The sequence below is a fragment of the Salvia splendens genome, chromosome 18 (genome assembly GCF_004379255.2).
Source record: "Salvia splendens isolate huo1 chromosome 18, SspV2, whole genome shotgun sequence".
NCBI lineage: Eukaryota > Viridiplantae > Streptophyta > Magnoliopsida > Lamiales > Lamiaceae > Salvia > Salvia splendens.
This window is the reverse complement of record NC_056049.1, coordinates 8,032,763-8,047,679: the sequence shown is the minus strand read 5'-3', so window position 1 is coordinate 8,047,679 and position 14,917 is coordinate 8,032,763. Positions and strand designations below refer to the sequence as shown.

Sequence of the window (14,917 nt, the reverse complement as noted above, 5' to 3'; positions counted from 1 at the left end):
TTCTACTACTAATATGAGGACAAATAGAAAAAATAAGATAGGATTTTGCATATGTAAGAACTCCTTAAATTATCATTATTTGCGTCCCTATACATAAAAACTGAACTAAAATTATTATTCGTGTAATAATAAAAATGTATCATAAATTTTACCTTGCATCATTGGGGCATATGATGCCACATCAATCGTTTCTTAAATTTCAATGGTGAGACTTTCTCCAATTGCGAAATTTCATTTAGTTGAAAATAACAAAGTCAATGACACCACGCAGTTTTTAATTTAATAATTCAACTTTAATGATTGTTGAAATAGTTGGCTGTCACAACTAATTAGTGGAAATGCAGATATGTATTTTCCACAATACTCTAACTCTCCACATTGTTTTTATCTTCTAAATTATTATACTACTAATTGGCTAACAGTCTATGAATAGGAATCTCATTTTTCAATTTTAGTCGATCTATAAATAAAAGTTATGATTCATTTTCATTATAAATGGTAATAGAATCCTAGATTCTACTAATTTATCTCACTCACATTTTATTTAAAATTAATATATATATGTGAGACTTATATTCCATCAACTTTTCTATATCCACTTTTTTAAAAACTTGTACTGCCAAAAAATGGAACGTTTAAAAACAGACGGAGAGAGTTATTTTATTTAGATTCAAAATATGTACATCGATCCCTATATAATGTGAAATCGTTATGTGCTCTAATCTCTATGTCGGTTAGAAATCAAGTCAAATCACGTCTTAGCACAACATAATTAATTTTAAATAAACTCCTTTAACATGTTTAAACTTTAAGAGTAAAGTGTTAATCATTGAACATCTTTTTCATATTTCCCAAAAAGAGAACATTAAATAAAATCACATTAATCCTTTTTGACTCAGCCAGCAATGGTGCTGAGTTTTATATTCATAATTAGAGGATGTGGCATATTAAATTACAATAAAAAGTAGTGGAAATGCAGATGTGTATAAAGTTGTTTATTTCACACACAAAAGTTGTCTATTAAAATTTTTAGGGAACTTTTTAGAGCAGAAATATTTAATGAAGAAATTTGCTTTTGATGGTCTTAAAAGCATTCTCAATTTATTCTAATAATCAATATTATGAAATTTAAAAAAATAGAAGCTGCATACAGAATTCCTTACAAAATATACCACGCTTTTGGGCTTTATTGTGTTGGGCTTTTCAATATTAAATGGAACTTGTCTTGGACGCTGCTCACTTAACGGGCCTATTCGACTAAATTCGGCCCGTTTATCTAAAGTCTACTGTTTGGATATAAATGGAAAATTAGAAATATGATTATAGATATATAGACAGGAAGTAATAGTAATTAAAAAGCGATTATATCGATAAAGATCGGATCCAAGTACTAGCAACCATCATTAAAAATTTAAATCTTTGTTTTTTTTGAGAGTAGCATCATAACAACAACTTTATAGTATTTTCTCATTGAATTATCACGTGTGAGTCTCTGTCATAAAATTTGTTTCTATACTTCCATTTCTTCATAGCTTTTAAATGTTTGAGATATAAATTAGATAGTAAAATTTGGTGATCCAACTATTTTTCTTAAATACATAGTATGAAACATTGGGGGAACGCAAATTTTTGTTTTGTGACTTAAATAAATCAATTTTCAGAATAGGCTTCAATTGAACTAAAATATCACGAATTCATTTTTTTAACGAGATTGGCCCAATGGACTAAAGTCTAGAAAATATACAGTATTAGGCCCATTTTCCATTAAAATCCACACGTGTATAATAAACTCGTATTTCTGGATTATTACCTCAGTTAAAAAAAATACAAAAAATAATACAACAAAGATATACAGAGAAAAACATAGTTATTATTAGTATAAAATAGGATTCACTTTATTAGAAAGAAAAAGAATTACTCTATAATTGAATATAGATTGGTGAAAGGAAGAGTAGAAATATGTTTCAAAAATAATATTAGTACCACTTTAGTGAAACAGCTTACAATACACATTACTTTTCGACAAAAAAAAAACCTACACAATATTATAGTATTTTGTTTTAATAAAAACCACAAATACTTTATCGAATATAGAAGATTATTTTCAATTAGAATGGAGTACAAAATTAAAGAGGTTTCATTTTGCACTTTTGAGTTCTGAAAAGCTCGTGATATTAAATATATCTATTTTTTAATGGAAGTTGAAATATTTTAGGGTGATGGAAAGGGATTCTTCAATGTATAGATTCTTCTATAGTAGCGTTGGTCGTATTAAAACAAAACACCAAATCACAATTTTAAAAGCGATCATTGTTAATGACGAGTGATTAATTAGTGCACTACATCCGTTCAATTATAAAAAATAAATTTATAATATTAATACTTTAATATTGACATTCCGATTATTGCACTTTTGCTATTCTCATTAGGCCTAATAATCACCTTACTTTCGATGTGATTTATGAACCGACGCAATTGTTTATTCATTATTAAATTGAAGATGCATTTTAATAACTGTGCACGACCAGTAAATTATCGTCTCTTGATGCGATCGTTTATTATTTTATTGATTTTTACAATTCATTGGTTCACAATTCAGAAGCCATGATGTTGATATAATCAAAAGTTTGAGCTACGATTGCGATGGGAATTTTATTTCGCGTTGTAAGTTAAATATGCTACACCTAGAAATGAGGCGTATAGTCTGTGTGGGGTAAGACATTGATACAATATTTGTTTCACATATTTTTCTTGAATTTAGAATATATTTAATGTATAAATTATTGTTTTAGTTTATTTGAATTTGATTTCTTTTCAGAAGTATTGAAAAGGTCTTTGATTATAATTAACAATGAATAAATAAAATCATTATTATTCTTTTTTTATGGTTTCTTCATCTTGGAGAAAGTGACATTCTCTCACACCTCAACAATACTCGCAAACTCTCTTCCGTTTCTTCCCTACGGTTCTCTCTTTTCTATAATGTCTTTGGGTGATGCTAAATGGCCATAATTTGGCCAGCCATAAACTTAAAATATTATTAAATATTTGTGTGATTAATGCTAAACAAAATCGATACACCTCAAAAAGAGTAAACATGTTGAGACTATTGTGCCATTTACTTGAAATATACAACTCCTAATATCTCTTATACAAATATAAGTATAACCCATGTAGTTGAATATTTTTTTTATATTTTTAATTTATTATACTCCGTAGTTCGTAAATGCATCAGTTTCATTTTCTTTTTTTGTTAAATTTTAATTATTAACCATATTATAGTTTGATTCCATATAAAAATATTATTTTTTTATTATTCATTAACTTAATATCTTTTATGCAAATATAAGTATAACTCACGTATTTTTTTTGGGATGGAGGCAGTAGTAACATTTATAAACTTAATCTTAATAATCATAATTCAGAAGTAATTCCATCATCGATCATTGGCTAGCTCATTTTGAATGTAGGTGATTGACCGATTGATTTATACTATCATCATCATTATTGCTAACGTCTACAAAGTAAATGGACTAATAGTAGTTATATTAAGTTAATGGAGTAGCACATAGTATTATATTCTATATTAACAGTAATAATATTTATTGCTATTATTATATTATATCACAACTTATAATTGGAAAGTATATAAATACATAAACTATTATGTACTAAGATAAGGTTACATTTTGATATTATTAATTATTTTTAAAGTATTTTAGTACTCCCTTCGTCCGATGAAAATATGTACTTTTGGTTGGGCACGCGTTTTAATGCGCAGTTGGTAAAGTAAGAGAGAGGAAGAAAGAAAAAAGAGAGAGAGGAAGACAGAAAAAATAATTAAAGTATTGTTACTTGTTAGTCGAGAATGAGTCACATCTCAATAAAGATAAAAGAGTTTTCAAAATAAAAAAATGCATATTTTTTATGGGACGGACTAAAAAATAAATAATGCATCGGGGGAATTATTTTTATTTTTTTTAAGATAGTGGGACATGGCAGAAACCTACTGGGGATGGGAATTTTCATGTTTTAATTTTTTTTTTCTATTTTAAGATTTTATTATTTATAAAATAACATTTATGTTAGAACCTAACATTCAAAATAAAGAGAAAAAGATAATTATGTAAACACAACTATATTATACTCCTAGTATATAAAAAATAATTCGTATATTTATTTTTAAAATTATATTATAATGCACCATACAACTTAGTTATTATTGATTTCAATTTAATATGATTAATAGAAAACATTTAAGGAAAGATAAAAACTTAATCTTAGACTAAAAAATTGTTTAAAAATAAATTACTGAAAATAGAAAATTAAAAAATAAATAAATTAAAAAAAGAAATGTAAATATCGGATTAAGGAAATGAAATTGGAAAACAATTACAATTAAATAGAAAGGGTAATAGTGTAAAGGTATTGGAGCATTAAATGACATATTTGAGCTATAACATCTAAATTTTACTGAAATGCCATTTTATGGCCAGTCATAATGTGGTCACGTAGCATTTCCCAATGTCTTTTATATGTATTAATTCATAATTAATAGTACTAGTTATTTTTAAAAAGTTAAAATTATAAATAAAATAGAGTACATACCTAATTTATGGTAATTTTTTCACTATTAAAATTTACACTATGTAATTTTTGCTATTTAGTTTTCAATATCTAATTAATATTTTTTCTGATATACTAAAGATTATCATATCATTTTTTTAGTGGTCGCACTCAAGATGTCTATATTTAGTATTTGCGAAAATTGTACATTTAATGTGGTGCATTCAAAATTAATTATGCATTTACTTTTTAATATTTTATATTTAGCAATAAATAATAAATATACTACTACTATTAGTATTATTGTTTATTATAACTGAATATGTTGTACTATTGTTAATTTGTTAGTATTATAGTGATAATCGGAGAATATAATTTAATAAAATTCTGAATATAATATGTATTTATTTGAATAGATAATGCAAATTAATATGAGAGGCTTTGAGAGATGACGTCCATTGTAGAAATTGTGATTCGACATTAAAAAAAGAAAAGAATGAAGACGTGGCCGGGGATTGTGACGTAGATGAGGACATTCGTTATGATCTTGTGGATGCACTTATGCCTATTTGTTCAAAATTATGTTATTTACGCGAATAAAGTACTCATTCTATTCTATGTTATCCACACTTTTCATTTTCGAACTGTCTCCATATATTTATTCTATTTCTATTTTATATAAAAATTAGGGCATTCAATTAAAATATTAGAATTAATTAAGTGTTCTTTCATTAAATACTAATTTAATTATTTAGAGTATTCATGTTAAAATTTACACTTATCGAAATAAAAAAAAAATACGAATAGCGTAGAAAAGATGAAGTAGTACAATAAGATAAAAGCAATTGGTTAATTTAGGTAGTGATAAAATGACAAGTCACAGCTGAGAGGAAGATAAGGCTACTCCTATATAAGCATACTACTATTCCTCCACCACTCATATCTCAACACCGAACTTTCATACACATCTGCAAAATACCAACATTTATTAGCACTTTTCCCATTTACTTTTATATTTAATTCTTAATTTCCAAATATTTTTGTTGAGTGTGACAAGTTTCTCACTTGGAATAAATTGGGATTTCATACTCTCATCCGTGGGCGTATTAAATTTTTATTGTGTTAAGCTCTTCCAAAAAAGAAGATTGTTAGAAAGTGAAAATTACTTATGAGTATCTAATATTTTATATTCCATATGTCTCATAAGAATATGCGCTATTTCCTTTTCAGTCCATCGCATAAAAATATATTTTTTCTGATTTTAAAAATATTTTTTTAATGAGGTGGGACTCTTTTTCTACTAATAATACTTTATTTATTTTTTTTATATCTTTCTTATCAATTTTATATTAAAACTCATGTCAATATAAATTGTATATTCTTTTAGGACGAATGGAACGGTACATAAAATACCAACTAGTCAACTGCACTTAAAATGATACTATTTCGAAGAGCATTTTCATTACATGACAAAATTCGGTAATTTCATTCTTATCCTCGTTACGAAAAGTGACATCTTAATTAATTGAAAAATAACGGCCGGATAAAATCTGCATTAAATGAGTATTTCTATACTACTGTAATGAGTTATTAAAATAGTTGGTAGAAGTTTTAAATAGTCGATAGGTCTCTAATTTCACAACCTCATAGTCCCTCCCCTCCGTCCACTCTTTTCTATATTTTATTTTATCTTTTATTTTATTATTTTTACATTTTAATTATTTAATATTATATTACATGTGTCCTAAGAAAAATAACCCTTTTATTGAATAGCAGAAGATTTTATTCAAATTAATTTATATATTAAATAAAAAAAATAAAGTGAGCAACTTGTAATAAAGTAACAATAAAAATATTTCTAATTTTAATAATAGATCATTTTAATTGAGACAAATCAAAAAGGAAAATAAATTATCTTTAATGGAGGAGTATTATTTTCCTAAAATACGAAACAAATTTAACTCAACTACCTTGAGACAAAAGGAGTTTATAAATAGCAGCTTCAATCTGAGTCGATATATTACTCTCTTTGTCCAACCATAAGAGACATATTTTGTTATTTCAGTTCGGCCCACGATAAAAGTCTTATTCAATTTTACCATAAATGTTAAATAGGCTCACATTCCACAACTTTTTTTCTCACATTATATTATAAAACTAATACTCCGTACATACAAGTGAGATCCGTATTTCACTAACTTATTAAATCCATATTTTATTTGCATTTTTTAAAACTCATGTCATAACCAAATAAGATTTCTATTAGGGGAGGGAAGGAGTATTAAAATGTTAAATAGATTTGATCAATTCAAAATTTCATATAAACATTAAACATTATTTTTATTCATTTGATGTTGTATGACGCGATTATTCTTTCACATAATTAAACATATAGTAGTCTTTTCTGTTGACCCAAATTTGAATCGAATTTGTAAAATTTAGGACTCAAATAAATGAAACAACATTAATGGGGACAATGGTATCCCACTAAATATAGCACTATCACGTGAAATGTGGGTGGACGGGGTCCATGTCTCATAATAAAATTTGCAATGTCACTCCCAAATTCCAATTCATCTACACCTTTTTTATCCACTACTAGTTGAACTCCCCATTCCTTTTTTTTTTACTGAGCCATCCTATTCTACACTTTTTTTTTATCCTATTTAATTATTTTTTATTCTAATATACATACTAGTACTACTGATCAGTAAGAACCATTAATGTTCAAGGATTTTGAAAATGATACATTTCGGCCAAAGTTCACCTTCATTTAGACATACATTTTTACTTGGAATTCTAATAAAAAAATAGACCTATAGAGTTTGTTTTTATTAATAGTATATAATAATAATAGGGTATAGTAAAGTCCCAAACCCCAATGCCCGAATAAGTCACAAAAATCCAATAGATTCTAACAAGATTCAATAAAATAAAACGCAAATGCTATAGTTTAGTGACATACTTCAAAAAATTTAAAAATTTATTGACATAAATCTCCTTCTTATTATTCACTAGTGGCATACTTCTCATCTACAAAAAAATTAAAAATATAGTGATATAAATCTCCCCCTTATTATTCACTATCTCCTCTTATTATTCACTATCCTATAAATATATCTACTTTGACATCAATATACGGTAGACAATTAGTTTCGATAATTCAACATTCAACGAATAAATAACTGTCATACTTTTAAGACTGAGTGCTTTTATAATTAGTTGGATAACGACGGATAATATAAGTTATAGTAAATGTTACAGTACTACTCTATGTGAAGAAGTGCGAAGGCGAAGGTACATTCTATTAATCAAATTGTATTTAGTCACATTAAATAAACATGACTTGAAAAAATGTATATTTGTGGTAACTATTGACTAATCGCTTAAAAGCAAAATCTAGACACACTAATCACTGTGAAAAGTAAAACATTCATGCCTAGAATTTAAAAGCGAAATTTATCTCTTAAAATTAAATTGAAAATAGAGAGATAATACCACTCATTTCATCCTAGTCATCAAACTCAACTCCATAGAATCCAGTCTCCCACCACGTGTTTGTATTCAATATTTTATTTTTCTTTAACGAAAATAATTTAAATAGAGTAAATAATCATTTTAAAAACTAAAATAACAGAACGGGGTCTATATGTCATATCCGTAATTCTATTCACGTGGAGTGGGCCCCTACTTGAAAGCTCTCTATACGATGTTGACGTCTGAAACACGATGTGGTCCCCGCCTCATGTGCCCAGTTGAAGCTGCGATTCGGAGGTGCACCTTCGGCGCGTGCAGACTCACCGATACATTCAAAGTAAAGAGCATCAGCAATAGCGGACGTTCGCTCTTGCGTCGTCGGAGGCGGCCGTCCCTTACGGACGAGAGGTTGTCAGTGGGTATGCACGGATGTCTGCTATTGTGGTGACACGACGGACGTCCCAAATTTTTGATTTTTTTAAAAACTCTATATATACGGCTCTTTGAATTTTATTTCATTCGCACCACTTGTATTAACGAGTTTCTCTTCTTTCTCTCTACGTTTCTATCGTTAGATCCAAAATGGCTAGTGGTGGTGGTAATGGTACTGGTGCGGGTGGCAGTGGTAGTAGTGCGGGTGGTAGTGGTGGGGATGCTGCTGACACAAGGCAGCAGATTAATGAACGGTTGCGGGCTTATACGTCCGCAGAGATAAATCGTTGGGTACAAGAGCACATGTAGCGGCAGCTGCAGCCGGTGGTTCCTCGCCCCATCCATCGTCGAGCCGTAGTACCCCGTGACCACATCGCTGCACATCGCCGGTTGTTTGAGGACTACTTCGTGGATTGGGAAGAACTTTTTCCGGCGACGTTTTAGGATGCATCGGCCCCTATTTATGAGTATCGTGAACCCTTTAGAGTGTCGGTACATGTATTTCAATCCCAGGGAGGATGCGAGTGGTAGACCCTGTCACATGCCTATACAGAAGTGCACTGCCACAATCAGGCAGCTGGCATACGGAGGCGCGACTGAAATGTTCGACGAGTACCTCCACATCGGCGAGTCAACTGCCCGCGAGTGTCTGAAGTACTTTTGTCAAGGCGTTATTGAGATATACGGGGGAATGTATCTTCGGAAGCCTACCCCAGAATATTGCCAGGCTCTGATGAATATGCACGGGAATCAACACGGGGTTCCGGGAATGTTAGACAACATAGATTGTATGCATTTGTAGTGGAAGAACTGCCCCGCCGCCTGGAAAGGGGTGTACACGACTGCTTCAAAGACAAGAATCCCATGATAGAGTATATATTATCAGATAATTGGGAAATTTAACACTACTCCATACAAGTGATGGGGAGTACAAGATTTATAAAAATATGTCAAAATTAAAATAGTAAAAAAATACAATTGAACACAAATAAGTAAAAATGAACTAAAAATATTCAAATATAAGCATTAAAATCCTAAACTAAAATAATGGAGTAGTTTAATTTAATACTGCATAAATTAAAGTATAGATTTCTAAAAAAGAGATACACACACGTAAAGTAAGATATCAATAAATGATCATATTTAGGTTGGCTTGGTAGTGGTGGAGTGTGGAATATGCTCTATTGGAAACAATTAAAACGTGTCTTTGGGCAATCGTAAATTGTGGTATTTAATTTACTTTCACAAATAAAAATATTTTCTACTTTCTTCTTCAAGATTTATATCTTCTTCTTTCTCTATTCTGCCTCTCCTTCAGCAGACTCTACTGTTCGCTTTCATTGTTCCCACTTTTCAGTTATTTGCTGCTATACATGCATCAACCATTCCTATTTTAATTAATAAAGGGAAACTGAAAGTGAATAAAGTTTTTACTAGCATTTCTCAATTCAAGCTTGGTAATTGTTACTTAAATCATTATTTTCATCAATCCATAACTTTTGACATTGGAATATACTCCTATATGTTATTACATCCTGAATATGTTAAAAGACGCCGATATATCTAAAACAATGTAATATTGTTGCAATATCACATTTGATCTTGCTATATTAATTTCAATATTGACCAACCATGGGATAATTGAGAAAAATTTGAAAATTTGTAATTTTATATTTGATTTCAAAAATTATGAAATTGACAACAATTCAACCAAAAGTTATGATTTAAATGACAATTATCCTTTCCAGAGGCTTTTCCAGTACATGAAGGACTTTAGAGATGAGTTGTCATTTTGAAAAGTAGGTAGACAACAAGTAGTGTTACCCACGGTTCCAAAACCGGCGGTTCAGGTTCGGAACCGGAACAGCCGGTTTTCGGACGGTTTATACGGTTCCTGTTAAAAAACCGGCGGTTTCACGGTTCGATTTTTTTTTGCTATGTAATTTGAAATTTGCACTTATACAATAAATTGGAACAAGACAACGGATAATTTAAATTGAAGTAAGACGAATAAGGTGAAAATGATATCAATTTTATTGACGTTGAGTTGTAACGGACAACGATACATTACAATTTACAATACATATACAAATATACAACATACAACAATGTAATATAATTTACAAGTGTCGTCGGAACGTAAATAAAAAAAAACATGAAATGAGGAATAATGGATGAATTTGAATTCAAAATCAAAATTTTAAAAAATTTCAATTTCGGAAAACCGGCGGTTTTGGCGGAAAACCGTAGGAACTGCCGGTTTCACCGCCAAAACCGCCGGTTCGGTCAACAAACCGCCTGCCTCGTGTTCTGCACCGGAACCGAAAACCACCGGTGTCCGGTCCAAAAACCGCCGGTTTTGGCCGACAAAACCGGCTGAAAAAGCTGCCCCCGCTGCCGCCTCGGTTTTCTCACCGGAACCGTGAAACCGCCGGTTAACCAGCGGTTCCGAACCGTCCGAAACCGGCGGTTCGGTGACGGTTCCGGTTTTTTAAATCTTGAACCGGAACCGGACCGCGGTTCCAAATGCGAACCGGTTCGAAAAAATTGACACGGTTCCGGTTCGGAACCGGAACCGGTGGGCATCTCTAACAAGAAGTAACCAGAACAAGACACATCTTAAACACCCAATTCCCTAGTTAAATTGAGGCCCACCTTATTTCGAGTGACAACATGCATGAAGGAGCGGAGCCAAGCAAGAGATATCAGATCTGACCTTATGGAACTAAGCTCAAACCGAGTGGGGTAGGTGGTAATGGTATCACAAAAGCAGTGCGACAATGAACGATCCCAAGGATATTTAGACGACCCTCGAAAACACGAAAGAGCCAACCTTTGTAGAGTTTGTATTAAAAATCCTTCAATAAACACACGTATCATGTGACCGAGAAGAAAATGCAAAGCACCTCTTATTCCTATAAGGTCTTTGAGTAGAACTTGTGATATTTTAATGTAGTTGTAATTTATTTATTTTAATTATATAAATTTTTAAATTTGAATGAAATTCATAATTTTCAAATTATTTAAGAGTTATATACATGGTAAACTGAAGAGGGTAAAGTCTGAGAGGGTACAAAGTAGAGGAGTAAAAAGACTAAAGTAAGTGGAGTAGTGGACAAATAAAGTAAAAAGAGTATTTTTTTTTGCTTAAAAGGGAAATGACTAATTTATGGTGGGACATTTCAAAAAAGAACTTGACTCGCTTATAATGAGACATAAGGAGTACTATTGTATGGAGTATTGTGCACGATATATACTCTTTCTAGGGTATATATTGGTGTCGGTATATGCAAAGTATATCATAAATTACGGTATATACTGTAAGATTTAGTACTCCATATATCAAAATTTTAGTGTGACGCATCATATGAAATATTATCCCAATATCGGACCAAAAAGCATGCAATATCAAAAATTCGATATTTTCATTATTACTTATTCCAGTACTATAAGTCTTGTATCACAATAATTTGACATTAATCATATTTTCTTTCAATATTATACTTTATAAATTATAGATTAAAACTAAATATCATTAAAAGTGATACTGTATAATATTTCCTAAATATCATTAAAAGTGATACTATATAATATTGCCTAAATACAAAATAACATCTCCTTGTCTTTACAATACATATTTTTAGTTCAAGTCACAAATCAATATACTGTATTATATAAAATCTTATGTCGATAAACAATGCTTAATTTATAATGCGAAGAGGTAGGACTACAATTCGAGAATCCGAAATACCGAATAGAGGTCCTCAAATAGTTCCCTTTCCATGTTCCCTTCTTGAAGCTCGAGCCACCCTTCACGAGCCATCCTTTTTCCATCACTCCTCTTCGTCTCTCCTATTTTCCCCCAATTAAATTATTCCTGAAACCGGCTTCAAAATTTCATGACTTTCGAGTTTTAACTCACCCACTTGCACTCTTCCATGTTTCTTCAACCAATTGCCCACGACTAATTTCCCTCCCCCCCCCAAAATATCCCTCCAAATATGAAGCGAGATCGTGATCGCGGCAAGGCCGCCGCCGCCGCCGCCTCCGGCAAACCCAACATGTGGCCGGAGCCGCAGCCCGACGCCGGCATGGACGAGCTCTTCGCCGTGCTCGGATACAAAGTCAAGTCCTCCGACATGGCTGACGTCGCCGAGAAGCTCGAGCAGCTGGAGATGGCCATGGGCACCACCGCCGACGACGGCGTTTCCGTCCTCGCCGACGACACCGTCCATTACAACCCCTCCGACCTCTCCGGCTGGGTCGACAACATGCTCACCGAGCTCACCGGTGAATCTTCCACACCCAATTTCGCCGGCGAAGACGATTTGCGCGCGATTGCCGGCGGCGCCATTTTCGACACCACCGAGTCCGATAACGGCTGCAAGAGGATGAAGGCGGCGGAGGCTGACGTCAGATCTGAATTCGGCGAGAATTCATCAGCGGTGCAGCAGCCGCGGGCGGTGGTGGTGGACTCGCAGGAGACGGGTGTGCGGCTCGTGCACACGCTCATGGCGTGCGCGGAGGCGGTGCAGCAGGAGAACATGAAGCTGGCCGACGCGCTGGTGAAGCACGTGGGGCTACTCGCGGTGTCGCAGATCGGCGCTATGCGGAAAGTCGCCACTTACTTCGCCGAGGCTCTGGCCAGGAGGATCTACAAGATCTACCCGGAGGAGCCGCTCGATTCCTCCTTATCCGATATTTTGCAGATGCATTTCTACGAAACCGGGCCATATCTCAAATTCGCGCATTTCACGGCGAATCAGGCCATTCTGGAGGCTTTCGCCGGCGCGAATCGAGTTCATGTGATCGATTTCAGCTTGAGGCAGGGGATGCAGTGGCCGGCGCTGATGCAGGCGCTCGCTCTGCGGCCCGGGGGTCCGCCGGCGTTCAGGCTGACCGGGATCGGGCCGCCGCAGCCCGATAACAGCGATGCCTTGCAGCAGGTAGGGTGGAAATTGGCGCAGCTAGCTGAAACAATTGGCGTGGAGTTTGAATTCCGTGGATTCGTGACGAATTCTCTGGCCGATCTTGATGCGGAGATGCTGGAAATTAGGGCGGGTGATGAGGAGGAGACGGTGGCGGTGAATTCCGTTTTCGAGCTGCACCAGCTGCTGGCCCGGCCCGGGGCGGTTGAGAAGGTTTTGGATTCGATCAAGGCGATGCGGCCGAAGATCGTGACGGTGGTGGAGCAGGAGGCGAACCACAACGGCGGCGCGTTTCTGGACCGGTTCAACGAGTCGCTGCACTACTACTCGACCATGTTCGATTCGCTCGAGTCAGATGGCGGCGGGGGTCAGGATCTGATGATGACGGAGGTGTACCTGGGGCGGCAGATATGCAACGTGGTGGCCTGCGACGGGGCGGAGCGGGTGGAGCGGCACGAGACGCTGGAGCAGTGGCGGGCGAGGATGGGCTCGGCCGGGTTCGACCCGGTCCAACTCGGATCCAACGCGTTCAAGCAGGCGAGCATGCTGCTCGCCCTCTTCTCCAGTGGGGAGGGCTACATGGTGGAGGAGAGGGACGGGTGTCTGATGCTCGGGTGGCACACTCGCCCTCTCATCGCCACCTCGGCGTGGCGGATCGCGGCTGCGGAAGGCTGAGTCGACTCAGTGAGTGGGGCAGGGAAGGCCACCACGAGTTGTACAAGTGAGTGAGTGAGTGAGTGAGTGACTGAGAGAGACTGATCTGGAATCCTACCCAAATCCTGTCTTTTTACTTTTTCACTACCAAGTCAACCTCTTTTCTCCTAAACCTTTTTCCCCATTTTTTTTATTTGGTTTGGTACATTATTTAAGGTTATGATACTCTTTTTATTTTATTTTGTACTGTTTCTTTGCTCTTTTTTAATGTATGTGTAAAAGAGTGGCAATAACTTTAGTGACCTTATGTGTAATGTCATTTATTTATTTTGACTTGAATATATAACATTAAGCGTGGAAGCACTCCTCTCCTTACCTGTTATCGCTAAACATTTATTTCAAAGGTTACACAAATTTTAAATTTATTTTTGTTTAGGAGTAGTAGTGTTATTTTGCATGGGAGTATAGTACTGTTAATTAATGTACGAGGAGTAACAAACCCTGCATTAAGTAAGCGACGTCGTTGAATTATAAAGGGCATTCATTTGCATGTACCTTGAACATTTTTGTGTACAAAAGTGATACTACTATAATAAATAAAATGATAAATTTGACTTTGTGTATATTAGAGCATTAGCAATGGCCCGATCGCAAAGACCAAGCGATCGCCCCCCTATCGGCAGGCAAGAGCATGGAAGTGGGCCCGTACTCACTTTTATTCATTTTTTACTTCGTGCTCTTCCCCAGGAGCACAAAACCCACATCCATGTTCTTCCGTAAGGACATGCTCAAGGATCCCACCATTCTATTATTCAATTTAAATAAAAACATTTCCACAATATTAGAATGCATTAAAAATA

At 34.3% G+C, this 14,917-nt stretch overlaps 1 protein-coding gene across 1 annotated transcript; it reads left to right on the top strand.

The window, feature by feature from the left end:
• The first annotated feature begins 12,145 nt into the window (after positions 1-12,145).
• On the top strand, positions 12,146-14,417 carry LOC121777565 (DELLA protein GAI-like). The gene has a single exon (XM_042174862.1). It carries the CDS (start codon positions 12,477-12,479, stop codon positions 14,076-14,078), a length of 1,602 nt encoding a protein of 533 aa, XP_042030796.1. The 5' UTR covers positions 12,146-12,476; the 3' UTR covers positions 14,079-14,417.
• The last annotated feature ends 500 nt before the right edge of the window (positions 14,418-14,917 follow it).

Coding starts and splice junctions, on each gene's coding strand:
- LOC121777565 (XM_042174862.1), top strand. CDS start 12,477: ATGAAGCGAGATCGTGATCGCGGCAAGGCCGCCGCCGCCGCCGCCTCC.